The 25,873-nt window shown below is 44.1% G+C and overlaps 1 protein-coding gene across 1 annotated transcript in view; it reads right to left on the bottom strand.

The window, feature by feature from the left end:
• ZCCHC9 (zinc finger CCHC-type containing 9) overlaps positions 1–25,873 on the bottom strand; it is an 84,680-nt gene that overhangs the window by 40,480 nt on the left and 18,327 nt on the right. The window contains exon 2 of the mRNA XM_069224573.1: positions 14,137–14,586. Within this exon, the coding sequence (XP_069080674.1) occupies positions 14,137–14,535 (399 nt within the window). The 5' untranslated portion in view covers positions 14,536–14,586. The remainder of the gene's footprint in view (positions 1–14,136; positions 14,587–25,873) is intronic.

The raw sequence follows: 25,873 nt of genomic DNA, 5'->3' as shown, positions 1-25,873 counted from the left end.
GGATATCACTGCATTTACTATATAGTTCTGCTGGGAAGCCGTCCGGGCCTGGGGTTTTGCCCGTTGCCAGGCTGGATATTGCACTGCTAATCTCTGCAAGGGTAATGGCCTCCTCCAATCTATTTCTCGCCTCTGGGGGCACCCTCGGAAGGGTAATGTCGTTTAGTAGTGGGGTCTCTCTCTCAATGGGGGGGCGTGGGTGCTTGGCATATAGACGCGTATAGTAGGAGGCGAAACTATGTGCAATTTCTGCAGATGTTTTAACAAGGGAGCCCGAGTCCTCTAGGATCTCGGGTATAATTCTGTCGGCCATGGGGCGGGTGGCTAGCCAGTGTAGCAGTTTCCCGTTTTTATCCCCCATCCATATATTCGGGCTGCTGAGGCTCTCCACATGTGTTTGGCCGACTCCAGCATCATATGTTTGATATCCTCTCTCACCCTAGTCAGTCGCCTCATGGTAGAGGCCGAAGCCGAGTTTACATGCTGGCGTTCCAGTCGTAGGGCCTCGGTTTCCATTACAGAGATCTGGGAGTTCTGGTCTCGCTCACGGGACCGAAGAATGTGTTTGGCGTGCCCTCTAAGAGTAGCCTTACAAGCGGCCCATATTATTCCCAGGGATTGAACCGAACCTACGTTAAGTTCAAAATATTGACTGAGGTGATTCCTGAGCTCCTGCGTGTAATCTTTATCCTGCAGGTGCCAAGCGTTCAGGCGCCACATAGGCCGCTTGGTGGGGTCTACTCCGCCTAGTCGGATACGTATTGGCGCATGATCCGAGACCCCTCGGGGGAGAATCTCTGCCCCCGTGATGTTGAAGAAGTCCAGAGCGGGCATAAACACAAGGTCTATTCTGGATTGCATCTGGTGGGCCGCGGACGTGTGCGTGTACTGGCGCCCTCTGGGGTGCCAGGTGCGCCACACCTCGCACAGGCCGAGGCTTTCCGCCCAATTGCTTAGGGCTGAAGCCCTCTTAGATCTATTGGTGGTGATTTCCCCAGATATGTCCAGAGTTGGGTCAAGAACAGCATTGAAGTCGCCTCCCAGTAGGGTGGTCCCTTGGGGGAGTCCTGAGGCCACTCGGTGGAGCGAAAGTAAGAAGGTGTCAAGCCCCGCTGGAGGAGCGTAGGCATATACAAGGTTTAAAGGGTGCCCCTGAAGAGTCCCTGTGACTACTATAAATCTACCCTGTGGGTCGGACTGCGTGGCTGTGATCACCATGGGTAAAGATCGGTGTAGTAGGATAGCCACCCCTCTAGAGCCTCTGGAGAATCCTGCGTGGTATACTCTATCATATCCTCCTCGCGCGAGCATAGGGCATCTGGATCCAAGGAGGTGGGTCTCCTGGAGGAGGACCACAGAGGGGGAATATCTACGGAGAGTGTGGAATACTGCTGATCTCTTGATCTTGTCTAATAGGCCATTTACATTTCAGGAAAGGACTTGGGTCATCGAGGGCCAAGCGTGAGGTGTGCAGGTGTTACGCAAGATTTAGTGTGCGGGTGTAAACCTAGGGACGACCATTTCAAACTATTTGGCGAAATCTTAAAGTTACAAACCAGGCTGACTAACTCGTAGCCCTTTAAACCCAACTAAAACTCCTCCACCCCCCCAAAACTCCCCCCTCCCCATACTCCCACCCCGGAAGCATCTGTCGCCCAAAAACCCAACCAAAACCAGACAGCCAGCATTGCTGTCGTTGGGGTGGATTGGTGGACCCCTCCTTTCTTTCGGATCAATTGCAATTAGCGGTCGCAAAACGAGCATTCGACACCATACTTTAGAAAGTCTCCGGTGTCGTCAATGGCAGTCCCACCGGGGCCTGCCCGAGCACATCAGGCGCGGCCAGTCTCTCCCCACGTCCAACGAGGGGGCCGCACACGACTCGTCAGCCGAGCACCGGAGATTGACTTAGGCGACCGTCTTCTGTCACTAGGGCCAGTGTCTGAGGCCCCAGAAGAGCGTGTGTTGTGATCTCAGTCTGTGAGCCTGAGTCTTGGGCCGTCTCAACGTCCGCAAGAGTGTTCAGATCTTTCCGCCTACCTCTTCGAGATCTGGTGCGCCGCCGGCTCCTCCGGGGCCCCTCTGAAGAGGGGGGTACGATACAAGGGGTTTTCCCGGCAGCCCCCGGGGGACCCCTCCGGGCCCCGATGCCCTCCTCCGTCAGCCAGTCCCACGCCTCCTCAGGTGATTCGAAGAAGTATGCTTTCCCAGCCATGAGAACTTTGAGGCGAGCAGGGAAGAGGAGCATGTACGAAAGTTGCATTGCCCTGAGTTTTTGCTTAACTTGCTCATACGACCTGCCGCGGGTTTGGACCTCTCTGGTGTAGTCCGGAAAAATTAGGATTTTGTGATTTTCCCATTGAAGATCTTCCAACCTCCTCGCTTCTTTAAGGATGTTGTCTCTGTCTTTAAAATTAAGAAATCGTGCGATCATTGGGTGCTTCGGGCCGCCCGGAGGGGGCCGAGGTGCGAGTGCCCTGTGGGCTCGTTCAACAGCGAACAGGGGCGAGAGGGATTGGTCCGGCATCCACGTTTTGATCCATCTCTCTAGGAACTCGGGGGCCTTGTCATCCTCTATACCCTCGGGGAAGCCGATAAAGCGTAAGTTGTTGCGTCTTGCCCGGTTTTCAGCATCCTCTGCACGGCGGTGAAGCTCGTTGGTTCGGGTCTGCAGTTGGGCCACTTTGATTTTGAGGTCAGACAAATCAGTATCATTCTGAGAAACTCGGGATTCCACCTCAGTGATTCGGTTTACTGCATTTCTAAGGTCTTGTCTGATGAGGCCCATATCCACTCGTACTTCTCCGATCTTGGTTTCTACGGCTACCTGCGATGATTGAATAGCTTGGAGAATGGCGCTCACTCCGTCCAGGGTCGGACCCCCGCTGGCTGTGTCTCCCCCTCCCCGCTGGCCCGTCGTCGTCGTGAACTGATCGATTTTTTGTTGGGAGGGTGGAGGCTGTTTGTTCGCCTTGTCCTTTCCCATCGTGGTGCCCGGGGTGGGGGCCGGGTGTGTCACACTCTCCGTATTTATGTTTTCAAGCCCAGGTTTTCAATTTGTTTTCCGGCGTCTTGGACCAGGGAAGGTATCGCTGAGCTGCTCCGCGCAGGGACGGTGGGGTGTCACTGTCTCAGGGGCGTCTTCTGGACTACTTTGCTCTCTCTAGGGCCCTGTGGAAGCATCTTTTGCCGGTACCGTTGAAAGACCTGGTCGTTGGCTCCCATCCGGTAGCTCCCCTCCTCTCACCCTCTGCTTAGGCGAAGGGGACTCACCACAGATCCGGGCTCAGGTCTCCCCACACCCAGGATCTGGCGTTTCCGTAAAGGGCCCCATTTCGCCACACGCTGGCCTCTACTTCTCAGATCTGTCTCGACAAGGATCAATTGTCTATAGTTCGAGGCCTTAAATTTCAGACTGTTTTGGGGTGTGTGTCTCCACTTCTCGGATCCTGGTCTGCTACCAGCTCTTGGTGTGGGCCTTGGCAAACCCCCTCTGGATGGGGATCTGAATGGGAGCCGGAGGTGGGCCACTGCCTGTCCCCTTCACTGTAGCTATGACAGGAGAGGGGGGGGGGTTCACAACTCGTCGACCCCCTCTCCTTCCTTCTCCTCCTCTCCTGGGCCCCGGATAGTGTCTTCGTCCCCCCGGGCGGCCCCCCGTCGAGTCCCGACCCCCCCCCGCGCGGCCCCAGCCCCTATTACGTACCAGGAGGGGGCTGCGGGGGGAACAAGCAGTGGCGGGGGTCTTCCTGTCCTCGCCCGGCCGCTTCACTTTCGTCTCGCGGGCCAGGCAGGATGGATGGGGGGTACAGGCCTCCCGGCCTGCACCCGCAGGGTAGTGCACAAGGCGGGGCCGCTCACCCGGTGCCTTCTTCTCCGGCCACCCGGCCACAGGGATCCGCCGCCGGGGTCCGGTCCAAGCCCCCCCCCCAGGGACTCTCTCCGTTCTTTCAGCCTGCCGCAAACGCCATCAGCTCAGCTATCGGCCTGGCCCCGGTGGACTAGCTATTATATTCAAACAAGCAATAAATCTCAGTAAAAACAGACAACATTTCAATGAAGGTTGTGAAGCCCTTCTCACCAGATGTCACCCCACTCCAACTTCCTCCTGTAACTTTCTCCTCCTTTACAGACCTCCACCTAACAACTCAACATTCCCAGATGTTTTTCTAGATACAATATCAAACCTTATTACTTTATACTCAAACCTATGCATTCTTGGGGACCTAAATATTTGGTTTGGCAAACCCAATATGCCCCATCCAAAAGCTATCACCACTGGCCTAGTCGCACTGAACCTACATCAGATTGTACACTATCTCACACACATCGCTGGACACATCCTAGATGTCATTTTTGCTAAGCCTGAACTAGTTACGGTTCATAGCACCACACCAATCACATGGCCAGACCACCAATTGATAACTTTCTGACATAAAACACCACAAATCAACACACCCCACAACGACTTACATACATGCACCTATCGTCAATGGAGAAAACTTAATTTTGAAGACTTAGAAACACAACCAACAGCCAACACAGATTTAGATACAATTAATTCTGTTCCAAAACTTTATGAGTGGCCACAGGAAGCTTTTGATATCCTAATACCACTCAGAAAAACTAAACAAGACAAAAGAAAACCAACACCTTGGAGAAACACAGAACTTAAAAAGATAAAGCAACAAATCAGAAGGTTGCCGTAGACCTGGCTCAAAACAAAGATCATTCAAGACAAACTGCAGCTACACAAACTTAACAGAATATACAAATCATCAATCAAAAAAAGCTAAAAAATGGTACTACTCAGACAGAATTCGAAATGCTAAATCTGCAACCAAAGAATTTTTATAAAATTCTCAATGAATTTTGAAAACCTAAATGCATGGAAGGAAGTCATTCCACTACTCAAGATTTCACAAACAAACTACCAACTCCTTACACAACCAAGGCAGACACATTGGACTCCTATTTGAAAAAGAAGAAAGCCATCAGCACCAGCGCCTTCCCTAAAATCCCCTCCAAGATTAAACAAACCCAGCCTCTACAGTCCTTCAAACAAATATCACAAGGTGAATTTATGGATTTGGTCAAAGCAAGCAGGCCTTCCGTTTGCCCTTCTAACCCTTGTCCACCACACATCTTCAAGAACATTCTTTTATCTACTTCTGCAGCCACACCTGTAAGAAGAATCATCAACAACTCTTTAACTACAGGAACTTTTCCTGAAGACCTGAAAAAGGCATAAATACGTTGGTTATTAAAGAAAACAAACCTAGACTCACAGAACCCCAACAACTACAGACCAATCACAAATGGACCTTTCCTGGGCAAACTGATAGAAAGAGCAGCATTCGCCCAGATGTAACAATTCATTGAAGACAATTCCATGCTTTCAGACTACCAAACTGGATTCCGCCCAGGAAGAGACACTGAATCAGCACTCAGCAATCTGGGATGATCTTAAAAACAGTGGACCGCAATGGAGTTTCTGCACTACTTCTCTTGGATCTCTTGGCTGCCTTGGATACGGTGGACCAGGACACCCTAATTCAAAGACTCCACAAAGCCGGCATAGAAGGGACTGCTCTCAACTGGATTACATCCTACCTTCAAAACAGAACTAATATTAACTACCCTCCACCTTCTAGTCCAAACCGTACCTCACAAAAGCAGGGGTCTCCCAAGGATCAATAAGCTCACAGTTGCTTTTCAACATCTACATGATATCATTACCAGAACTGATCAATGATTTTCAACTCACATGCTACAACTATGCAGATGACACACAAATACTACTTAAATTGGAATGCCCCAAAGACATTGAAAACTCACAAATCTTCAGTTGCCTCAGAACCGTTGATCAGTGGATGACTTGGATCCATCTCAAACGAAATGCTTCCAAAACAGAAATACTTGATGTGGCGACTGAAAAAATTATGACCCACTGTGCGTCTGGCCTGACGATCTGGGACCACCTCCTCAATTATCAGAGGAAGTTAAAAACCTTGGAATTACCATGGACTCCAAGTTAACAATGAACATCCAAGTGGACAAATTAGCAAGAACAAGCTTCATCACTTTGAGGACTCTGCAACGCATCTTCCCCCACCTCGGATTTCCACACAAGGAGCAGGCTACTATCTCTCTTGTACTATCCAAACTGGATTTATGCCAATGGCCTTTACCATGGATCATCTCTATTATGAAAAAACTACAACGTATTTAGAACTCCGCTGCCAGGCTACTACTACATGTAAAGCCACAAGCCCACATCTCCTCTGCCTTGAGAGCACTACACTGGTTACCCGTTGCCAGAAGATCCACGTTCAAGCTGTTTTGTGTCACCCACATTGCTATACATGGATCAGGACTGCTAACATTCAACAAAGAAACCTCCGCTCGAGATTGGCACCCCGCCTTAAAACACCACCATACAAGAAAAAGACAATACAGTACATCCTTCTCCGTTCAAGTAGCCAAACTATGGAATTCATTACCCCCAAATATAAGATCCACGGATAACTATCTTGTCTGCAGAAGACTACTTAGGAGTTGGCTCTTTCCTTCATAACCCCCATATTCAAACAGCAATAGACTGCATATTTCCCTTGTTGATAATTACTTTTAATGTGATTATGTGTATATTTTAGATATGTATAGTTATTTAGGAAATATGTATCACTATGTCATAACAATAAATTACACACATACACTTTAAACCTGTTTAACAGTTGTATATTTACTCACGGCTGGGTATGTATATGTGTGTGTGTATGTATGTATACGTGTATGTTATTCTATGTTTAACATGTTCATAGGGCATTGCATAGCTCTTAGATAAGTTGTTATTTTAGATAATTATGAATCCCTGCTTTTGTTTTTATATTGTTTTTATATCACACTGATCAAATGTTTTATCATACGCATTTCACTATTTACAAATTGAGGAAAGATAAATAAATGTTAGAAAAGTACACTTATTCAATACTACTTTTCTTCTCACATTATTATACCCATTATTATATTCCTTGAACATATATTCCCTTACTATGTATTCACATATCTATTTATTACTCTAGTGTGACTCATCCAAAACCCATTCTACTACTTCCATCTCCAAAATAACCCTGCCTAAGCTCTTCCCTCCTCTTCCACATCTAGCTCACCCAAACTTCAGTTCACTACCATGATCTCCCAAACAACCATACTAAATTCTCTCTTATTTATCTCACCTTTGACTCATCCAAAACCCCTCCTGCTACTATGATCTCCCTAACCCTTTCCACGGACTCTTCCTTCCTCCACCTCTCCTTTACTCATCCCAACTCATATTGCCCTATACTAATCCACCACTAATTCCTCTTGGGTTCTACTCACTGAAAAGCATTTCGACGCCGAGGGGTAGTAAGCGCTATATAAATACTATTACAAAACAATGCAATACAATTTAGCGTCTTCATCTGGGGTAGGTCCTCAGATTCAGCTTACAACATTCCAGAAGGACTCCTCTGTAACCTCTACTTCTAGTCACTAGAACTGCGACCGGACCCTCCAGGAACCGACAATCTGCATCCATGACGAAAACTATGCTTGCAACATTGTTTCCATGGCTCATTTCAGCTTCTGCAACATTTCCCCAGCTATGCATCCTCTGAGGGCGGCAAGTCTTCTGTCTGCATGAGAAGGAATCTCCCTTGGAGTGAAGGAGTCACTCTCCACATCCGCAGGCACCAACAGCAATGACGACCGGCTGAATGGATCTCCTCTCATCCTGAGCTGAGTGGATCCTGACTCACGGGTGGTGGTCTGGAGTAGTCCTTTTGGTCCTCTCTGCCAGCTGGCCAACTTTGGTGGAGGAAAGCCTTTGCTTTCCCACGCAGGACAGTAGGCCCGTGCACCACGCTTCTTCCAGCTACCAAGGCTTGTTGGCATCTCCTCCAAGGGATCTTCAGGCTCCTTGTAGCCCCAACCCCACACACTCATTCCTGCAAAGCACAGCCCTCTGCGTGCATCTCCTGCGGCGTGGGACCCTTCTCCAGTTGTGCTGTGTGGGCTCCTCTGCGACTCCTGGTTCCTCACGCAGTGGGTCTCCTGTGGGGGCTGCCTTTTCTTCTGTGGACTCTCTGCCTTGCTGAGGGTCCCTCCTGTATTCCCCCCGTGGGTTGAGTCCTCCTGGACCTTGCTGGTCCCTGGCAACTCCACTTTTGCTTCACCACGACTTCTGCCTTTGCCAAGGCTTGTTGGTGGCCTTTCCATGCCACTAACCAACTGCAATCTTCCATCCGGCATGGGGCGTCGACTGCATCCTCCAGGAACTCTTCCCCGGCTCGAGGGCTGCATTGATGACCGTCTTCATCCTACCGTCGACCAACTCCTGCAACCACATACGGGTGGGTAGTTGCTCCTGCCACCACCGGACACTCCTGCAACTTCTGGACTTGGTCCCCTTCTTCCACAGGTCTTCGTTTTCAGGAATCCACTGCTGGTTTCTTGCAGTCTTGTCTGGATATTGCATTTTCTTCTTTTTTGTCCTTTTGGGTGGTTTGGGGAATAAACAGTAACTTACTCCTTTCTTCCTGGTACTTACCTTTTGGGGTTTCCCCGTTCCCCTTGCTCCCCTCTACACATTCCACTTACCTAGGTGGGGGTCCTGCATTCACATTCCATTTTTTTAGTATATGGTTTGGGCTCCCCCCTAGGGTCACTATTGTCTATTGCTATTTGCACTGTTTTTTATTGCTATTTATGCCTATTCCTGATTACTAGTGTACATAGCTAGCGTGTTACTTACCTCCTATTTGAGGGTTGCCTCGCTAGTACTTTATGGTAAATGTGTCACTAAAATAAAGTACCTTTATTTTTGTAACACAGTGTTTCCTTTCATGTGTGTAAGTGCTGTGTGACTCCAGTGGAATTGCATGAGCTCTGCATGACTCCTAGATAAGCCTTGGCTGCTCATCCACAGCTACCTCTAGAGAGCCTGGTTTCTAGACACTGCCTACACTACACCAATAGGGGATACCCGGACCTGGTATAAGGTGCAAGTACCTCAGGTACCCACCACACACCAGGCCAGCGTCCTACACCTGCGTAGGTAGAATCCATCCCTGGCTCAACCCTAGCTCACTGGCCACAGATGATTTTGTTGGCCCGCCCGCCCCAGACAGAGGGGAGAGTTTTTGTTGGGAAACAGGGGCACGGGTGGGAGGGGAGGGTTTTATTCTTTTGACATTTCTTCATATCTTATGGTGCATACCGGAATGGTCCTGAGATGTGGGTCCCAAAGTTGATTGTAATGCAACCTAAAAATGTATTTGAACCTTAAAATGTATATGTGTGAATTTAATAACTTATGACAATGCAAAGACACAGAATATGAGAATAAGAACAAGGGCACTGGCACCTTCTGCCAGAACCCACCATAGCAGATTATTTCTGCAACTCCAGAGATCTTATCTCTACCTGCTAAGAAAGACTGTCATAAAACCTTTGGTGGTATTGCAAAAACACCACCACCTCGGTGTGGCAACTCTAGTGGTGCTGATACGTTAAATTAATGAAGTATTTCTACTTGGGATCACTAAAAGAATGCAGGCAGAATGTAGACCACTGAACTGGGCTGCTACCCTTTTTTGGCATTTGGCCGGAGACCCAGAAAGAAAACCTAGGAGAAGAAAATAAGAAGCAGCAGCAGCAGCCATTTGGACTCACTCAGACAGTGGGATAATATCAAGAGTTTATATAACTCAGTATTCTGGAATAAGTCTTCTTCAAGGAACCAGCATCTGTATCAGAATAAACTTATAGTGATGGGTACCAACCGCTCTATATCTAGTTGCAATCCAGAGACTAGTTCTTCTGGATCAGGTGCAGAAAGACCAACCTTCAGGAAGTCTTACCAATGTACATAAACAGAAGGGCTTTATCGAGAGTTTGGAATCTTTGGCTTCCCCAAAATCTCTACAAGTACTAAGAGGTTCTGAAGCAAACACTGACCATAGAAGTCAACCGATCAGGAGTGGAGAGGTCTGACCAGCTATATTCTTTAAACATTAAGATCAATAAATGTGACAGTTCTTCCCACCAATACTTTTCAGCAAAGAAAACTACGGTACTATTTGCATGCTGCTCTTTTAAGAAGCTGTATGTTTTCCAATCAAAAATCGCACTTAAACTGCAACTAAAATACTTTTAATTCTGACTTATCTAAGTTAAATTTCAGATTATTTAATTATGTTGACCGTATCAATTGATGCCGTCCTCGTTGTTAATTCAGTTGTGGTGTCTTTTATAAAAGACACGCTTCAACTTTGTGCCAGCTATGGAAAAAAATACTACAACTTATCTTTTGTAACAGGAGATTTCCATTCCTACCTAATTCTGTGGTGGCTGGCGGAAGTCAAAAGATCTTCATAATGGTGCAGAGTGTTTTCACTTTAGTTGAACTTCAGATGCACAAACGGATGCTACTCTACACTTTCAAAGTGGCACACTATACAAAGTCATGTCTGGCATACACATTACTACTGCTACTTGAATAAAACTCTAGCGTAGGAAGTCTCCATTACAAAATATATAGTCTGTGACCAAGGTCCAAGACACAACAAACTTGCCTCATGAACCTTAATCTCCAAAACTTCCCTATATGTGCACTCCATGGGCAATGACTCCACCAAACTCCTAGACTACCACTTTTAAAGCCATTTTTTGCTAACACTATGCTATTGGATGAATGGAGAAGAATTTCAAAATGAAAGAAAGAACAATGCTGCTTGGAAATATCTTTTTAGATTACCTTGAATATCTCAAGCTCTTTACTGTCTCTAGAAACGGTCTTCAAAATTACAGGGAAAAGGGTTGAGCCCCCTTCACTATTTGCATTTGGCCGTTTGCGACCGGTAAATGGCAAAACTCTTTGCCATGTACCATCCCTATTTTGCGAGTTGGTAACCAGTTACCGACTCGCAAAATAGGGGTAGCGACACATTTCTCTACTAAGTCCTGTGCAACTCTAAGATCAACAAATAAATTAGATTTTCTACTATTATGATGTGTTTCTCAAGTAAGCAGTATAGCGGATTTAACATTTTTCTATTCACAGACAGCTGCTTTAACAACAAAGTAATTCCTGGTCTGCAGCACCACTAAAGTGAAATGTGGTTACATCTGATTTTATAATTGTCCTTTGTAATGTCATTTTTCTCTTAGCAAATCTGAGGGTGCTGCCATGTCTTCGTTCAAATACCCTTTATTTATTTGCCTGACATGGCCTATTCCTGGGTTCCAGGTCGTTAGGTTTGGTTTAATAGCCATGTTGTTGACAGCATGTTCTTCATGACCATTCCACAACAGATTTGGAACCTTCAGCAGAGCCTCTCCATCAGCAGGTGGAACAGCAGCTGTGTTGTGTTTCCTCAATGCGTGAAAGGGCGCATCATGAAGGGCCCTCATCGGATCAAGGGGGCCCACACCTGGGTAGAGGGAGGGATACACTGTTAAGATGGGTGGAAGCGGAGGGAAGGATCTTACATCTGGAAGCAGTGAGGGGCTGCAGCCCAACAGAGACAGCTAGAAAATGGGACCGTCTAACTGACTGCCTAAAAGAACCAGAACCTGGATCACTGAACTCATTCACATTAATAGGGCTCAACGAAGAAGGGGATCAAGGACTAGATTAAACTGCCGTATTGGACACTTGAGTCCACACCACGGTCACGGAAGTCTGAAAACTTTGACAACGGGGATGTATGAAAGGAGCAGATACGGATGCGGAGAGGGGGGAATGCTAGGGTTGGGGAGAGTAGAATAATCACAAAGTTTCTTGTGTGTCTTTTGTTAAAAATACCAATAAAAATATGTTTAAAAAAATGAAGGGTCCTCGTCTTGCCTTTGCCTATCTCGCTCCCACGCCAAAGAAGCGGGAAACATTGTTAAGGCACATTCATGAAGATGCACATGGTGGCACTAAATTATGGTGGAAGAATCAGAGGACTCTTCAGTGATTTCACCCTTGTGCATTAGTGCTAAAACAAGGAACTCTTGTAAGACTTGGCCTTAACCAAACTTGGGAGGTTATCTTTAGCTCCAGTCGATACATTGGGACCAACCCCAAAACACTTTGTCAGTTATTCTTCAGATTTACTAGCAAGCAGTTGGGCGGACTGTCTCTCATGAGGAATTGCAGGCAAATTTAGAATCAAAGAAAAAAAGAGTGAACTTCAACAAGAATACTGCAGAACAAACATCACAGGAGAGCATATTGGAACATGCATTGTCAGGTCTGGCGTCAGCCGAAACTTTTTGATTCCAGCAAAAATATATAAAGGACATACTAATAGGTATATTTTACATATAATTTCACTAAAATCAAAAGGTTTTGGCTCACGCTTAAGTTTCGGTCAGCCCTTTTTGTCCCTTGTTCGGTTACTGGTTCTTTTGCCCAATACAATAATAAGCATGGGGCAATGCATCAGTCTACTTCAGCCAATGGCTAACTTTATTGTGGGTAATGTTGCATTCTGCCCTTTTACATGGAGCTTACCTGAACAAAAGATAGTTCCTTTCATTACCAAGCACTACTTTGCTAAAGTGTGTTTTTTTTAGAACAAAAAATGGAGAATGTCCGACAGCTCCCACACAATGTTTTCTTTAAAAAAAAAAAAAAAACTCAGTAAAATAAAACAATTAGTAACAAACTGGGAGTCAACAGAGGACCACTTAACTTTGCCTATGCTTGCTATATGTAGACCTTAGGGCCATATGTACGAACACATTTTCCCATAGACACAGAATGGGCAAAAGTGCTTGCTACATCTGGCCCTTACTTTGGAAGAGGCCCTCTTCCTTCATTTAATGACACAGTTTCAGTAGAATTTTGTGTTATGCAAAAATAAGGTGTGCTTGAACCAGAATTGGATTGCGATGCTATTCTATTAATTTTAGTACTACTTGGAAATGGAGCTAAAAAAGCACAGGGATGCTGCATTTCCTTCTGACATTCATGCTAGGCAGGAGAGCCATGTGATTCTGATTTTGGTTATTCATAGAAGGCATGTGGAAGAACACAAGCCACTTACATTTTTTTATTGTAAGCACTTTCAGAATAGCTTGGTTGGATTGATAATGGCGTAAGTGAATACTGTTAACCCAAGTGCTAAAGCATTATTACAGATGGTGAATAGAGAATTAATACTAATCTGTAATATTTGCTTAACACAGGAATAAACAGTGTGAGGCACATTTAAGTGAAATAATTTGGGCCGTATTTATCCATACAGGTATAGATAAGAGTACACAGTAACAAGGGTGTCTCTGGTTAATACCTTGGGAATTTTATTTAAATCAATGATGGTTGTCTCATTCCAGATCTCCTTCTCTGCAGCACCCTCTGTGAAACCTCTCCCTTTGTCTGGCCACTCTGCACCACTGGGAACTTCTTTAACAGCATAGTCACTGCTGCCGGAAAGCGGGAATTCTGAGGTATTGGAACCTTGGTGGGGCGTCAGTTTTAGAGGCTTTCAAATTCTCCATATAGTTTGTTTTATTTCACCTTTGTCCATGGAGTAGTGGCTCCCCCACCTACTCCAGTTATTTTTAAATCGAGATTCTCTGCACACAATGCTCCTAATTCTTTGTAATGAGGGATTCTGGGGGTCCGTCCAATACTGTCATGTTCATATAATAATGTTCACTACATGGATTGCAACACATTTGCTAATGCCCTTTGTGATGAAGTATAAAACAATGAACTTTGTTCCATGTTACACTATGTTAACTGCTTTTTATAGGGCACGTGCTGAGGAGGAAGCAGGAATAAATAGGCTACAAAAATCTCTTGGTGATAGATCTTTATAAAGGAATTAGCAGAATGGAATGTAGGCTCAATCTTGTATGTAACTGTTCAGTATTTGTTAATATGTGTAAAGTGCTCTGGTACCACTGGTCTACTCCCTAGAAATACAGTTACAGATGGTCCATTCATGCTGTGCACCCTGTGCATGCTGTGAACCCCCGTCCCAAAAAAGAAGCTGTATGCCATAAGGTGGTCAACTCACCTTAAAATTAAGAGCAGTCTGAACCACTATTTACAACTTATATGAAAAGTTAAAATAAAGAGCAAGAAGACCATACCATTTGACTTTTCTTGGTCAAGTGCCTCTTAATTCGTCGGTCCTCACGTCTCTGATCTTTCCTCAGTGCAGTGGTCACTTCACTGATCAGCTCCTTGCTGTCAATGGCCACAACCTTACCACCCTGCACAATCTGTGATGTCTCTTTCAGAAAGTCCATGAAGCCGTTCACGTCATCATTTAAATACTCCTTTTTCTTTTTGTTCTTTTTCTTCTGGACTTTTCCGGGTTTCTTCCCGGGTGCCAACTTGTTCAGGGCACGCTTCTGACCTGTATTTGGGGTGGCCTTGTTAAATTTTTTCTCCCCACCTTCCAGTGTTACCTGCTTCAGATCCTCCCATGGCGTAGGATCACTAACTTTCTTCCTGTGAACGTTATTGGCACGTGCCCACCGCGTCATAATGTGGAAGATAAAATAAGTCTGTGCTTCACACCATTGAAGATCAGGTCACTACAAAATAAACAAACAATGGTTCATTTAAAATGTGCTTCTTGTATTGCTGAGGGTTCTGAAAGCTACTTGATAATCATTTGTGCTTCCACAAAACCGTTCTAGTGTGCATTTATTAATTGCTAAAGCTATACTGTTTAGGAGTCTACAATAATTCAAATAAGAGCTTGATGCTGAAGACGTTTACACTATTATATAACAAAGAATGGAGCGAAAGAGAGAGGTATTTACCAGTTCCCTGCACTTCTTCTGGGGGATGGGGCAGTTTGTGTGTGTAGGGAGCTGTGTGTGTACACATCCCTAAGTTGTACCTGCAAATAATCATGAAGACCCTCACCTACATACTGTGGCATGCTTCACCATGGAGTTCTCGCATCTAGCGCTAGGGAAACACCTGTGAAAGGTCCATACTACATCTATTTCAGTAAATGTTTTAGGTCTTGGTACATCCTTATCCCAATTACCATTATTTTGTAGATAAAGGTGTTTTCGTGAAAATGTAACACAGTAAAACCAAAATGTAGGCTTAAACATATTAAAGGATTAATCTAGACTGCTTTATTTCTGACCCTCTGTCAAATGGCTCAACACTGGGAGGGTAGTTGGCTAGACACTTGCTCCTTGATCTATGAACATGTGTTTGCACTACCCATATGTTTAGAAAAGGACAGGGATGTTCATCAAGACAAGTGTGTAATAAGACCTGCCCAAGAATGCTTAGCCTATGTAATTTAGTACAAACACTCAAAGGATATTGGCTAAGTATTTAGCTGGATCTTCTGAATCCAAAAGAAATCATATGGAAGAAAATTATTGTTTAGGCTTCATGTAGTAAAATTAGTTTTTCCATTGCATCTTAAAATAAGAACTGTACAATTGCAGAGCTCACTCCTAATTATCATATTTTATAAGAGTACCTTGAAAAAACACCTCTGCTTATTAAGTAGCTATAGCTAATGGCAAGAGTTAGAGATGTGAAACTGTCTCCTGTTACAGATGGCCAACCCTAGCCATTTTTCTCATGAGAAGTGGATCCAAATTAAAACTGTACACCCTAGTAGTGGAATGCTCAACATCTTTGGTTAGATAGTGAAAGAAGACTGCACTTACCAGTATAACATGATGTTTAAGTTTCCTTTTACACTAGGCAAGAATTTGAGTAGGCAAACTCAGAACATTTTAGGTACATACAGCTGGGACATGCGATGCGGCGACACATATTAGAGGGGGAGTAGCTACCGGAGTCATCGCCACTAGAGAATCAGCTTTTACCGGAATATATTCTGAATAAATCAATCACCATTATCTAACGAAAACTGGTCTTTAATTCCCCTGACCCATTGATGAAGTTGAGAGAAGCATGGGCAGGGGATCAGGGGGATCTTGAAGACGAGGAATGGTCTGAAGCAATTCAAAGCCCGTGTGAAATAGCAATTGGTTCAGATTTATACTATACAGATTCTATTACTTCAGAACTTGACTGGCCAAGATAGGCAGAACGCCCACGTCGACATGCATTAATGGGTGTGGACTGGAAGGCATCTTCTCTCATATCCTCTGGGAGTGTCCGCTAATACAGATTTATTGGAACGGGATGGTGGAAACTGTGTCTCAAGTTATGTCAAGTGAGCTGACATTAGAGGCAAAATGGCTCCTTTTATCAGTGATGGATGAAGAGGACTGGACTACACATCAAAAGACATAGTTGCTTGCTGGTGGCAAGAGTAGCCAAGAAGAACATTGCAAGGGTGTGGGGAAGTATTGACCAGCCTAGACTTACAGACTGGAAGTCAGACTTAGACTGATGCCAATGTGCTGAAGAGGTTTTCTGCCAAAGCTGCAGCTGCCAGAGGAAGTGGGAGAGGGTGTGGGGTGCATGGCAGACATATAGAGGGATTTGATGGGGGTATAACCCCTGAGTCAGGTAGACACATGAAACCAACGAAGAGTGGATATTAAAGGAAATGTATATGCTGGCAGTAAAAGTGCCCTTACCAACTATATTAAGTGTCTAAAGCCGTCTGTCACAGTAGATATTACAACCATGTTATACCAGAAACATGATTATATGGCCTATACGATGAGCACAGTTTGAAAATAATAAAAAGAGTTAAAAAAAAATACATTAAAAAAAAATGACTTTCCTTTTAAACGACCACCGCCGTGCTGACAGAATTCCAGCAACTCAATTTTGAACCAAGTCCAGAGCAGTGGATATTATGTAAGCCCAAGGAAGAAGGACGCCCATGTTTTTGTAGTCAGTCTCTCTCTGGACTTAAGCTGTTTCTAGCCTTCAACAAAAATGAGGAGGGCAACAGTGTCAGGTACTGCCTCGATTACGATACACCTCCTCTCTGGTAGGTATTTTTTTTTTGTTTACTCATAATTGTATTGAAACCATTAAATAAAAAAAATTCAAAAATAAAAATGCTGTTTTTCCCCACACTAGGCATTAACCTACAAAAGCATTGGAAATTGGCAGTGCAGAATAATGTGTTGGGTATATTTTTAACACAGGAAATTAAACAAACATTAGAGCATCTTAATCAAAATATAAAATTCATAGCACAATGAAATAAGAGACGTAATTAAAGATAATATATCAAAGCATAGCCATTTGTATTTGTGAGAAAGAATGGAAGGTTGTTGGTTTCAGCCCTTCAAAGTGCCACACATCTGCGATTAGACTAATGCATTACAATGAAATTATCACATCACATCAAGGTCTCATGTTTGTTCTATTCTATTTACTTGTGAGGTATAAACATCAATCTCACACTTTTATAAGAAATGTTTGCTGCTCACAGGATATCACCAAAAGTCAGAACTCATGCCTCTAAAGGACTCTGGTTTTTAGTGGACAAAGAATCCCCTCAACTATTTAGGTATAGCATTTACTAATGATATGGAAGAAATGCAATAAATTAATGTAGAAATCGCTGTTGAGGTTCATGACCTGGTTTGGGGGTAATAGGTGGTCAGAATGCTCTGATAACTTACCGGTAATCCTCATCCTCATTACTCTAAGTCCTACACGTCCTCGACCCAATACTAACAAAATGAGTTGTGGCCTAATTCAAGAGAGGAAATGCTTCTTAGCCCCACCCACCCCCCAGGCAAGACATATAAACCTAACCTGAGCACTTCCTGACATACCAAGCCCCACAAAGGCCCGATACCTGGAGGGTGAGTCAAAAATAGGACTGGGCCGAGGATGAGTAGGACTAAGAGTAATGAGGATCACAGCACTACCTCGACGTCCCTCGTCCTCAACCCAGTCCTAACAAAATGAGGCATACCCAAGCAAAACTCCTTTGTGGATGCAAAATCCAACACTTGAATAACCACACAATGCAGACAAGTGTAAGATATAGTGATTTATTGAAATCAAAAACAAAAAGCTGGTCAGACAGTGGCAGCCCCATCCACCGACTGTAAGACTTGTCTTCCAAAATTCAACTGTGTAGGTTGTGCGCATTTCGGACAATAATGTCTGGTAAACGTAGTTTCAGAAGCCTAGGTTCCACATGACAAATCTCACCCAAGGGAAGACCCTTAAAAGCAGCCCAAGAGGCAGAGAGGCCCCTAGTTGAACGTGCCTGGACAACCATAGAGCAAGGTAAACCAGCACTTTGATAAGCCATGGAAATTGTGCCCTTAAACCAGCAACGGAGGGTCAACTTAGAGGCCATCTTCCCACACCGGCAAGACCAACAGTCACAAAAAGCCTGTTAGATGTCTTAGAAGGTGCAGTTCTGGCTGCATAAACAGACCTTGCACCCTTAACATCCAGTATGTGCATCATCTGCTCCTCAGGAGAAGAAGGAGAAGGACAGAGACGAGGCAAGATAAGTTCTTGTGAAGAATGGATTTTGGAAGCAACTTTAGGAAGAAAACCAGGATCAAGTACAAGGGCATCCTCCAAGAAGCCTAAAAACTAAGGGGAACCACGCAGAACAGTTAATTCACCCAACTGTCTAGCAGATGTAAGTCACTAGAAAACCTTTTAAGAAATACATTTGAGATCCACTGAGAAAAGAGGCTTAAAACATACAGACTGAAGAGCATGAAGAACCAAAGAAAGATCCCATGAAGGTACAGAAGATTTCACCAAAGGTGGGGACAGAAAAAAACTGCGAAACATCCTGGACACCAAAGGTTCAGCAGACCTGGGCAAAGAGACAGGGTTACAAAATGCCGGGATAGCAGCCCACTGACCATTCAGTGTGGACAGTGCATGACCCTTCTAAAACCCCTCTGCAAACAATTGTTGGGTAGCAGAGACCAGACATGTAACAGGGAGATCATGAAAGGGGAGGGGACATCAGGAATCAACATTAGCTCAGTGCTTAGAGTAAGAGGAGACTGTAGACTTTCTACGTGAACCTTACATCACAGAAAAAATATGATTGGGCAAACCTTGCCTCAGCAAAGTCCACTGTTCAATATCCAAACCACAAGTGTTAAGGGAATAGGCATGTGTGGTCCCAAGAACTGCAAGAGAGAGGGAACCTTTGGCAGAATCCAAGGAGGATGAACAAACAGCCAGGCTCTGTAGCAACCAGGACCTCCGAGTTCAAAAGAGGAGCATGCCACCACTTGCACCCTTCTCCTGCTGGGCCTTCATCAGAAAGGGTTGAATGAGAGGAAATGGAGGGAACGCATACAGGAATTCCAGAGGCCAATGGATTGCACGGCGTCCGCTCCTAGCCCCTTCCTCTGGACTCCTGGAACAGAACAGGGGCTGAAACAAGTTCAACGTGGAGTGAACAGATCCAGCTGGAGACATCCGAACCTTCTGTAAATCAAACAAAACATTTGAGGGCAGAGTCTCAGGTCTAGGGATGACGGAAACATCCTACTCAGGGAGTGTGCCACCACAATGTCCACTTCCCTGATATGCTGAACACAGATTGATTGAAGATGTCTCTCCGCCCAGTGTGCGATCGAACAAGCCACCCGATTGAGCGACCAACTGTGAGTAGTGCCTTCATGATTAATTTAGGCAACAGTCACCGTGTTTTCTGAGCGCACCAACACACTGAACCACAACAGATGTGTCTGGAAATGGTGCAGGGCTATCTCCACTGCCAACCGGTCCCTCCTTTAAGAGTGTCTCACCTAAAATGTAAGCCAACAACCCTGGACTGACCAGTGACCTAAAGTAGCACCCCATCCCAGGGCGCTCGCATCTGTTATCAGCACAACTGGAGGGGAGGAATGCAACAACATACCCCGGCTTAGACTAGATGAGTCCCGCCACCATTGTAGATTGGTGATCACTTAAACTCCACTTGTAAACTGGAGGTCACTACTGGTGATACTGGGATCTTCTCAGACATGTCCAGAATGGGATACTGCACAAATTAGTGGAGATGCCACAGTAACAGTGTTCGATGTAGATGGGCCCATTAGACCGTGAATACTGTGGCCGCCATAGGACTCTGGACTTCCAGCCAATGATGAATGAATGAATTAAACTGATTTTATAAAGCGCACGATTACCCCAGGGTGTCTTGGCGCTAACAATTGAAACATTAAATGAAAGAAACCGCTAGGCATCACTACTTAGAAGGGGGAGAGAAAAAGCTATGATTTCAGCTGTTGCTGAAATGTAGCCAGATTGGATTGATTCCTAAGGTGAAATGGCAATTTGTTCCACAACTGACACGTGGTGTAGACAAAGCTATGCCCACTCCAGGAAGCTTTATTTTCCCTGGGGACTTGTACATAAAGCAATCCCGATGATCTAAGTTTTCTGGCTGGTTTGTACTATGTACATTTGCCAGCCAAACCATTATGTTTAGTAATGTATACGGCTTTGTGAGCGAAGCAGAGGGCCTTAAATGCTACACGCTTCTTAACTGGAAGCCAGTGCAACTCAGTTAAAACAGGAGTCACTAAACTGTATTTAGGGACTTTCTTTAAAAGATGGGCAGCTGCATTTTGAAGCGTCTGAAGTTTTTTTTTTTAAAGCTACTTGTCGAATGCCCGTATAAAGGGCATTACAATAATCAATTCTGGATAAAACCAGAGCAGTAATTAAATTTTTTTGAAGCTGAAAAGAGAAGAATGGCAGTACTTTTTTAAAGGACCTAAGCAGTAAGAAACAGGCTGACGTAATCTTGTTGACTTGGGTGGAAAGGACAAATAGGAATCAAAATTTACCCCAAGGTTTCTCACCTTAGAGACTGGCTCTGGAGAACCTAGAACTTGAGGTCACCAACACTGTCCCCAGAAGGTGGATTCCTTCACAAAAACGAGGACTTCTGTTTTGTCCGAATTCAATTTCAGAAAGTTAGTAGTCATCCAATGAACAATTGCCCTCATACATTTATGAAACCTGGCAGCAACTTCATCCACCTTGCATTGAGTAGATAACACAATCTGCATGTCATTCGCATCTGCTATGGAAACAAAACCAGAAGAGTGAATTACCTTTACCAGCAGTGCTACATTAATATTAAACAGTGTGGGGCGAGTGATGACCCCTGAGGGACCCAACACATAAGAGAGAAGGATTTAGAATGGAAATCCCCAAGAGTAACAAACTGCCATCTATCGCTTAAGAAGGAGGAAATTAGTTTTAACGCACTGCTCTTGATGCCAATCTTAGATGAACGGTCCAGTAGGACACTATGGCTGACCATATCAAATGCAGCAAATAGGTCCAAAAGGGCCACCGCTGCCCTACCTCCATTAATGGCTCAGATATTTTCCGTGACGGCAATCAAGGTTGTCTCAGTACTGAGGCTAGATCTAAAGCCATATTGTGCCGTCTCCAGCAGCTTGCTGTCTTCTTAGCTTCATTCTGCCTATTGACTTTATTGTAGCATTAGACACTGCCATGTTAAAGGCTGCCCGTAATTTTCCACATTGTAAACTGTGCATTCTGTCTTGTTTTCGTATTAATTCCCACCAAGCACTTTGGCTCATAAAAATGTACTCAGATGGCAGGGAACGGCCTTGCTTTGACTTGACATCTTGGGATTGTGGCCAAATCCCAACGGGTTCTTTTCAAAGCATACCTAAACTAGCCAGTATGTTTCAATACTTCTTACGCAACTTGAGGTTTTTTCCAGAAAGCTCCTTCTTCGTTTTTTTCAGATATAAAAAAGACCAAGGTCGACAGTAGCAGACTCGGAGACCTCAATCAGGACTCAGACGTCGGATGCCTGATATATATATATATATATATTTCCAGTGAGGGTAGAGCTCTCTCTTTCTCTCAGTCAAACGGGGGGCATCAGCTTGCTGGCAGGAGAAAGATGAAGCACCTGACAGGCCCTATGGTGATTCATTTTTTTTTTTTTTATTATCTGCTTTGCATTATAATATAGATACATATATTTGCTGTGTATATTGCAGTGGAGAATCAGTCATGTATGTTTTCATTTCATTGTTGTGACTATTTTTAAACGTGTGCTTTGAACATGCTAATCTCCTTTTAGCAACCTTGCGTAGTGAAATCATAAATGCCTTCTTTGGACTAAGAAGTGCATTCCAGAGATTTGTTGTCAGTGCAGGAGTATTCCAGCTCGGTCATTAGTGAAAAGCTAAACATTGTGACGTAGCTCGGACAGTCTAAAAGAGAGGTTGGAAGTTGAGAGTGTACAATTTAAAAGTGTAAATATGTTTTTATTCAGAGAGTTAAAGGAAGCACTGCAAACCATGTTTGAAAATGCATGTGAAATTAAAATGCCTTATGATGTCTTGGCAAATGTGTTTTCTTGTTTATCGGTGCTTGGATAAAACTAAATTATTGAATGTTTTTACATGTTTAGAAAAGGTGCTTTTTGAACCGAATGATAACCCTTTTGTTCTTGACAGGAGGGTTTGGATACTTTTGTCTGCTTACGGAAAAATGCATGAGAGATGTAAACAGAATATGCAAATCAGGAATTGAAGGAACAACTTAAGGCAAAAAATAATAAGGTATTACAAGCTGTCACAGGGGAATCTGACTTTTCACATTCCAGTAATAAGGAGGTTAAAAACAGTGGGGCCCAGTGTGAGCTGCATGAACAGAACGTAGTTCGTGTGCAGCCAATATTTGGATGAAAAATACAGATTAGCCCACAGTTTTTGTCAGGATTTGAAATGAATTCTTTAAAAGATTACACCCAGCAAGAAGTTAAGGATGTTAGCGATATATTCAAGTAACTTTTGCAGAGTACGATGTGTACAATTAATTTATACAAGACACAGGGACTGTCGCAAAATATGCAGTTTCTAGGAATTCAGTGGAATCCATAACATAGAGAGATGTTGTTACAGGTAAAAAAGATTTTGGAGTTAGCTACTCCTCGCACTAAGCAAGAGACACAGAGTTTCATGGGATTGTTTGATTTTTGGAAACAGCATGACTCTCATCTGAGTAAAATCTTAACCCTTTGGTACAAAGTAACAAGAAAAAACATGAGTCTGAATGGGGTGAAGAGCAGCAGTATGCTTGTGATTTGGCAAATGAAATAATTCAACAGGCTTTAGACTTGTGGCCAGTGCAGGAGGGAAACATTGAGTTTCATGTAACTGTTCAGGGACAATATGCAATTTGGAGTATGTGGCAAAAACAAGGGAGGACAAGGGTACACTTGGGGTTTTGGACTACAAAACTATCTGACTCTGGGGAGTGCTATACTCCTTTTGAAAAACAGCTTTTGCCCCGTTATTGGGCTCTAGTGAATACTGAGCAAATAACACTAGGTCAAAATGTAAGTCTGAGACCTGAAATACCAATCATGCCGTGGGTGATGAGTTCACCTGAATATCGGCGTATAGGACATGCACAAGAGGCTAGTATCATATGCTAGAAATGGTACATACAAGACAGGGCTCGAGTAGGACCGGCAGGCACTGCAGCCCTGCATGAACAGGTGTCATGCATGAGGAGAGGGTGCAAGAGGTACCACAGGTAACAGAGTCACCAGTGAGATGGGGTGAGCCATTTGAATCCTTGTCCCCTGAAGACAGGAAACATGTATGGTTCAATGATGGTTCATCCAAATACGTGGGTACCAAAAGACATTGGAAAGCAGTGTCATACAATCCAGTTACTAAAAAGTTCATTCACACGAAGGAGGTGTGGAGCAAAGAGCTGCGGCAGAAAATGTGGGAAATGTTAGAGCAGTGTAAAGTCACAGTGTACCATGTAGATGCTCAATGTCCCATTTACTCCCTAGAACGCTGGTTCAATTCCCTTGCAGACGACAAAGCCAAAACTTCAGAGGCAGAAGTGGCAACCCAGAATTCTGACTTGGTGGGGATGGCTAAGTGGGCGCACCAGAAATGTGGATACCTGGGAGAAAAAGCCACTTACAGGTGGGCAGAGATTAGAGGGATTCCCCTAGATTTTATAAAAACTGTGATTTTGCAATGTCCTATTTGTCAGCACACACAACAGAGATCTGTCCTACAAACAGTCAAAGGTCAATTGGGAAGAAGAAAGTTACCAGGACAGATAGAAATCAAACCAATTCTATAAAATAGTGGAGGAGTTGATTTATTCATTCAAATTGGAGACACAATTGCCCAACTTGTCATAATTCCAGTGTATGGAGGATTGGTGAGGAAAGGGACTGCCCCAGCCCTTCTTACTGTACATGGGGAGGGCGGTTTTGGTTCAACTGATAAAAACCCTGGTGCTAAGGTGTGGGTTGAATCCCCAAATGGCCCTTCAGAACCGGCAGAAATTATATAGCCAAGGGCCCCCAATACTGTCCTGCTGATTATAAAACAAGGAAAGGAAAAATGGGAGCACATTTCAGATGACAAATGTTTTTTGCAAGGAAAATCATACTGGTTTCTTTTCCAAATCTTACTACGACTTTCTACTGACAATGAGTGTGCGGTGTGGTCTCCCTTCGGGCGTTTGTGTGTGGGGTCGGTGGAGGGACAGCACCCCTAACTTGAACCTGATTGATCAACCGTTGTGCAACACGCCTGCTGCTTTTAAAGTGCAAAAGATATGGATCCATTTAGCACAAATTGTGCTTTACAGATCAAAGTTCTGCAAGGGAACAATACAGCGAACCATGGATGTTCTGTCAACCTGTTTGATTGCATTTCCACTGGAACAAATACATGGCTTGTTATCACCTGATGACTGCTGCCAGTCTCATTAAGCATGTTGAAGTTGCCAGTTGGCTGACTATTCCAGCATGGGAGCCTCACTTTTACTTATATTCCAGCAAACATTACAGGTGGACCGTGTACCTTTACATGATTAGGACTCATGATGTTTCCACCTAATTCAATACCAACTTGTTATCCTAGAGACACTATTCAATCAATTATTATCCCAATCAGAATATATAAGCTTCAGTCTTTTCATTGTAGGTGTGTCTGGTTTAACTGTTTATAAGATCAATACGTTAATCCACTTCCATTGCTTTATAGTGATTGCTTTTATCATTTCATTAGGTTGCTGTGTACAATGCATTCCTGATTTGCTTGTAATGTTCTTTTTTTTTTTTTTTAAAGGAAAAAAAAATATATATAGGAGAGAAGTTGATTTTAAATCTGTAGTTTACACGGGCCACTGGTCAAAGGGCAGAATGTACTGAAATGTGTGTTTTGACCACTGACCTAGTGTTGCACCACTTTGCACCTGGCCTAGCTGTCCAGTGTTCACCAGTTACAGACTCCATTTTGCATTCAGTTTAGCCTTAGCTTCATTCTGCCTAATGACTTTATCGTAGCATTAGACACTGCCATATTAAAGGCTGTCCGTAATTTTCCACATTGTAAACTGTGCATTCTGCCTTGTTTTCGTATTAATTCCTACCAAGGGCTTTGGCTGATAAGAATGTACTCAGATGGCAGGGAACGGCCTTGCTTTGACTTGACATCTTGGGATTGTGGCCAAATCCCAACGGGTTATTTTCAACGCATACCTAAACTAGCCAGCCTGTTTGAATACTTCTTGCGCAACTTGAGGTTTTTTTTCCAGAAAGCTCCAAGTCGAACGGGGTCATCAGCTTGCTGGCAGGAGAATGGTGAAGTACCTGACAGGCTTAACGGTGATGCATTTTTATTACTTATTTGCTTTGCATTATAATATAGATACATATATTTGCTGTGTATATTGCCGTGGAGAATCAGTTGTGTATGTTTTCATTTCATTGTTGTGACTATTTTTAAACATGTGCTTTTAACATGCTAATCTCCTTTTAGGAACCTTGCGTAGTGAAATAATAAATGTCTTCTTTGGACGAAGAAATGCATTCCAGAGATTTTTTGTCAGTGCATGATTATTTCAGCTTGGTCATTAGTGAAAAGCAAAACA

Source organism: Pleurodeles waltl, chromosome 1_1 (genome assembly GCF_031143425.1).
Source record: "Pleurodeles waltl isolate 20211129_DDA chromosome 1_1, aPleWal1.hap1.20221129, whole genome shotgun sequence".
Classification (NCBI taxonomy): domain Eukaryota; kingdom Metazoa; phylum Chordata; class Amphibia; order Caudata; family Salamandridae; genus Pleurodeles; species Pleurodeles waltl.
Note: the sequence above shows the minus strand (reverse complement) of the source record. Positions and strands in the feature narration are given on the sequence as shown.